The following is a 5354-nucleotide window of genomic DNA, read 5'->3' as shown; positions in this document are numbered from 1 at the left end:
AGTGAGACTAGTAAAGCCGGACGGAGGAAGCCCTCGGTTAGTTACGTGTAATCTAAGAATAGTTGAGGAGAATAATACTAATCACGCACATCTCGAGCAGATTGATTGCCTTGGAGCATTGGAAGTAAGTACACACGGTGTACCGAGCAGGAAGAACCAATGTACGTTGCTGTCGTCGAATATCGAAACATGAAGGAATTACACCAATACATTAGAAACAAGTCCCTATCGGTCTATGCATCGCTTTTCACCGCATCCTCTCAGTGCTCCCCATCCGCCTATATAAACGCATCAGATTATAGCCCAACCAACCTGCAGCAAGTAGTGCAACACAACACTAGCAAGGTCGATCGATCAAAGGTAGCTAGCTAGTTAGGAAGAGTAGGAAGAAGAAGAAAGAAGGCGGCGGGGGGAGTGTGGGTGTTCAAGAACGGGGTGATGGAGCTGGAGCAGGAGGCGACGAGCCGGAAGGCGCTGGTGTACGTGCCGGCGAACGAGACGATGCGGTCGCTGGAGGCGCTGGAGCAGCGGCTGGGGTCGCTGGGGTGGGAGCGCTACTACGAGGACCGCGCCATCGTGCAGCTCCACAAGCGCGGCGGCGTCGACCTCATCTCCGTTCCCCGGGACTTCTCCAGGCTCCGCTCCACCCATATGTATGACGTCGTCGTCAAGAACCGCGACCACTTCAAGGTCGTCGACCTCTAGTTAGCCATCTTGGTCGGTAATATTCTTCCTATTCTAGTCGAATAAATTCGTGGCTCCGCGCCACGAATATATGTATAGAGGTCATATACAAATAAGTGCGCGAGCGTGTGAGGTTATGCAAGTGTTGTACTGTCTGTGTGTGACGAAGTATGTATGTACGTATCTTTGGCGGAACATGTAACATGTGTGCACGTAACGGTGCAAAATATACGTATGTGAGTACCGGGGTTTACAATCTCTGATTCCAAAACTTGGACCCCGCCGAAATTAATATTTTGATCGAAAGGGGTTTCCCCGCCCCATTTTATTCAACGAGGCAAACAAAAACACACTATAGTTGTTCATAGTGCTTGGGCTAGGCCAGAGTAGCTGGGCCAGGAAAAGAACAAGCAATGGTCTACTTCTACCACAACAAATAGAAGGAAAACAGACCGTCAGATGGACAAAGAGCACGGAAAACAGCAGGTCTAGCTTATTACAAATCATCGGCCAACGATCAGCTGGAATTGAATGAGATCTCAGGAAGGTTCCCCACTGCTCATTCACCTCGCCCACAGAGCTGATTAGCTCCACACAATTCTCAGCAGCTCTCCTCTTCGATGATCTAGGTGCAGCAAGCACTCCATCGTCAACATTGACTGGAAATTGGCGCACATGATTCTCAATTAATGAAGCATCACGCTTACTCTTCGCATGAATGCCCTGACATCTTTCGAAACCAAGGCCGGAAAACGAACATCGTTACGCATTGTCCTCAAGCTCCACAAGGTAGCAATGCAAGCCATATTAACTCCAGACTAATTATTTTTGTGCCACAAAGTAGATATTTCAGTCATATCATGACTCATGAGGCAAATCTATTGAATTCATGCTCCAGCCAACTCATCCAAAAGTCTGAACTAATGGAGAAAGACAAGCAATATATTTCATGACTCCCCCTCACGTCTAGGCTTATTTAGTCTTTAGACGTGGGATCGATGTTGCACGCTTTTTTTAATATTGCGTTGGTAGGGTCTAGAACGTGAGACCTCTTGGCTCGGATACCATTTTAAATTTATGCTTCAGCCAACTCATCCAAAAGTTTGAACTTATGAAGAGAGACGGGCAATATATTTCAACAAGAACGAACTTAAAGATTTCTGTGATACACTTTCAAAGTTCTTTTGCAACAATGCAAACGGAGAACAAGTGATGCATTGATTCCAGTTCACCACAAAAGAGACAAATTAAGTCATCCATGTTGTCTTTTCGCTAGATTATCTCTAGTCAAGATTTTGTTGTTAAAGGCTAACCAGCCAAAAACTAGAAACCTTGGAGGGACTGTAATTTTTCAAAACTTCTCCCAAAAAGGAATAGAGACTCCTCGAAAATTAGTCAAAAAAAAAGTGGAGTAGATCCCAGATGCATATTTCCAAACAGGTCGATCAACTATGGAACTGAGAATAAAAGATGATAGAATGTCCAAAGGTTCATTCCATTTTCCCAAGAAACTAGGCTTCCCACATATTATAAAAGAAAGTTTGAGCACTTGACCATCCTAAACTTGACGAGGAGAGCAATTTGGTTGTTGAAAAACATCATACATATCCCAAAACTGAGTTTTCAAGGAACAATCCCCACTTCCCCAGCCCAAGTATCATGCCCGAAACTAAATTCTGTACCATCCCCAGCACTCATTTATAAAAAGGTCGAACACCAGCAAGTCACTCATTTCCAGAAAGGAGACCCACCATTCTTTTGACCATAGGTTTACAAGTGTTGCATTTATGATTCACAATCAACCGGTTTTTGTACCCCCAACAAAATAACTTTTGGCCCAAGATGCTACAGAGACATGTTGAATTCTCTTAAATTGGGAACCCCTAATCCCCCAAAATCATTTTTCCGGGGAACAAGCCCCCAAGTTGCCAGGTGATGTTTATGGATATTCCCCAAATTCCCCCAAATGAAATGTGCCCTCTGTGAAGTAGTAATAGCTTGAATAACCCATTTGGGAAACTTGATAATAGACATTACATAGGCATTAAATATAGAGGTAGACGACGGCGCCGTCTTCTGCATTGTCCCCTCCTTGGAGGCGCCGTGTTTGGAGAGTTGCCTCTCAGGTGGCGCACGAGATGGCATAGGTATTGCATGTTGGGTCGATATCTTCGATTGTGGCCGACTCGCGAGTTGCAAAGTTTTGGGATGATGTGGCTTATTGTCCTCTATGGAGCTCAAAATGCCCATACCTGCTCCCCTTCGGTTTTGGCCTCTCTTTATGGCATCGTGGTTTTGATGGCTATTTTGCTCCTTGTCGACGTTCATGTATAGTTCAGTGGCGCTGCAAACCTAGTTGAGCTAGGTAGTGTTGCCGTGTTGTACATGCCTTTGCTCGGTTTTCCGCTGGGTTTCCTTATAAACTGGCCAATTATACTTCTTAATATGAATAGACAGAGCTCCTGCCGGTTTCTCGGGAAAAAAAAAGGTCAAGATATTTGATTGGTTGCCACACTAGGATACGATCAGCTGGAAAACCAACATGCTTCACAAGCACATCGCTTCCAATAGCGTCTGTCAACACTGTGATCATGAGTGAGTGGAGCAACCACATCATCCTCTACTCACCCAATTCCTCCTTCTTGACGGCACTACTTAGCGACTGTGTTGCTAACCATTCTTTGAAAGATCTAGAATACCCGAAACGCAAGGTTTTTTAAGACATCGACACTCGTGGCTCACTGACCATCAAGAATATCACATCTCCGACTCACACTTTATGGGCTCATCTCTCATAACATTCTGGACTGGACGTACCCCCTAGCCTGGCGCATCATACTTCTGATTGCAAAGGAACAGCCCACCACCACATCTCGAAGAAATTTTTTTCAACAACAAGGCAAGAAAAAGATGAGAAATGCTCTCGTCAGAAGCGCACAAACGCACCCACACAAATTCCTTAGGGCCATCCCAGCCCTAGCTCTACGGAGAAGATTATTTCAGTTGGCAACGTCACACTGCATCTAATTGGCAGGCTTAACTTGAGCTTTTTCTGCCTCTATAGAGAATCTATGGCAGATAAGGAGTGGCATGGTGCTGTTCGTTTACCTCTAGAGTCTAGACGCCCAAGACCTTTATAGGGCAGCGATAAGTCCAGATATACACAAGTGCATGCACGTATGCATGCAGGCTGGCCACGTACAGTGACTTGTAGCCACAGTAGCAAACACAACCAGATCGATCGATCGATACCCCTGCACTACGCCCGCTGCACATAAGATGATCGATCGACCTCGCAAGCAACGCACACACACACAGCCTTAATATTCCTTCATTCATTTTATTCCACAGAAAAGGAAGCTGGATACATCATACTTTTTGCAACCATATATATAGACAACACATAGTATATACATATAATATCTCCACGAACCGGAAGTACGTGTACACAGTTACATCACACAAATACATCATCACACACCGCGTTTATGTTTATTTGTACTACCTCCATCTCAAAATATAAGACTTTTTATAGGCTGAGGTAGCAGTATGTATGTATGGATAAATACCTAATTGAGTTGGGGAAGCTTAGGCGCGCAGATGCATATCTAGAGGTCGACGACCTTGAAGTGCTCGCGGTTCTTGACGACGACGTCATACATGTGGGTGGAGCGGAGCCGGGAGAAGTCCCGGGGAAGGGAGATGAGGTCGACGCCGCCGCGCTTGTGGAGCTGCACGATGGCGCGGTCCTCGTAGTAGCGCTCCCACCCCAGCGACCCCAGCCGCCGCTCCAGCGCCTCCAGCGACCTCATCGTCTCGTTCCCCGGCACGTACACCAGCGACTTCCTGCTCGTCGCCTCCTGCTCCAGCTCCATCACCCCGTTCTTGAACACCCACACGCCCCCCGCCGCCATCTTTCTTCTACCTCCTAGTCTCCTTAGAAGCTAGCTACCTTTGCTCGATAGGTCGATCTTTGCTAGTGTTGTACTGCTTGCTGCAGGCTGGTTATCCGATGCTGCTGATGGTGTGCGGGTGATGTGCTTATATAGGCGCATGGAAGCCGGTGTGACACGTAAGTCATCTGGCAATCACTGCCTGTTCTAGAGTGCAGTAAGAAGATGCGCTCGCATAGATCGACAGGGACGTGTGTTTCGTATATATTCGTGTAATTCTTTTCGGTTATGTGTATACGTATGTTTCACCTATTCGACAACAACGTACATTTGTTCTTCAGGCTCGGTACATTGTAGTACTTTCGAGGCAGGCATTAATCTGCTGGGGCAAGTGGGCCGGCACCCTCGAAGTCTCGAGCTACTAATATTTTTTTAGAACAAAGACGCTAGATGCCTCCGACTTTAAATTAATAAATCCCACAATAAGGCAGAGTAACAGACCAATCAAAACTTACAGAGTTACAGTCTCGAAAGCCCTCGGGCCGAGCATACATCGAAAGTCAAAGGGTTCTAAGCCGGAAAAGGCCGCGGGCAGATACAGGCCCATTGGCCGTTAACAGAGCACGCAGGCTCGCGAAAACAAAAGAGGCCACTCTAACTAGGTAGTAGCCGCAGACTCCCAAGCCAACACGTACACTTGCTGAAGTCGTTTTTGGGCGTGCTTCATCAGCTCAGCATCTTTGCGCCTCCCCATCAGACTCCATTGCTGTAAAAACA

At 46.5% G+C, this 5354-nt stretch overlaps 2 protein-coding genes across 2 annotated transcripts; one reads left to right on the top strand and one right to left on the bottom strand.

Annotated features, from left to right (window-relative positions):
- The first annotated feature begins 302 nt into the window (after positions 1-302).
- Positions 303-978, top strand: LOC109782650 (flowering-promoting factor 1-like protein 5). The gene has a single exon (XM_020341274.4). The coding sequence runs from the start codon at positions 439-441 to the stop codon at positions 703-705; it is 267 nt and encodes an 88-aa protein (XP_020196863.1). The 5' UTR covers positions 303-438; the 3' UTR covers positions 706-978.
- Positions 979-3999: 3021 nt separating this feature from the next.
- Positions 4000-4716, bottom strand: LOC109782651 (flowering-promoting factor 1-like protein 5). The gene has a single exon (XM_020341275.4). It carries the CDS (start codon positions 4596-4598, stop codon positions 4293-4295), a length of 306 nt encoding a protein of 101 aa, XP_020196864.1. The 5' UTR covers positions 4599-4716; the 3' UTR covers positions 4000-4292.
- Between the last annotated feature and the right edge of the window lie 638 nt (positions 4717-5354).

The sequence above is a fragment of the Aegilops tauschii genome, chromosome 2 (assembly GCF_002575655.3).
Source record: "Aegilops tauschii subsp. strangulata cultivar AL8/78 chromosome 2, Aet v6.0, whole genome shotgun sequence".
NCBI lineage: Eukaryota > Viridiplantae > Streptophyta > Magnoliopsida > Poales > Poaceae > Aegilops > Aegilops tauschii.
The sequence above is the reverse complement of the archived record's forward strand: the minus strand, read 5'-3'. Positions and strand labels throughout refer to the sequence as shown.

Excerpts from the sequence above, each read along its gene's own strand:
- LOC109782650 (XM_020341274.4), top strand. The coding sequence starts at position 439 with ATGGAGCTGGAGCAGGAGGCGACGAGCCGGAAGGCGCTGGTGTACGTG.
- LOC109782651 (XM_020341275.4), bottom strand. The coding sequence starts at position 4,598 with ATGGCGGCGGGGGGCGTGTGGGTGTTCAAGAACGGGGTGATGGAGCTG.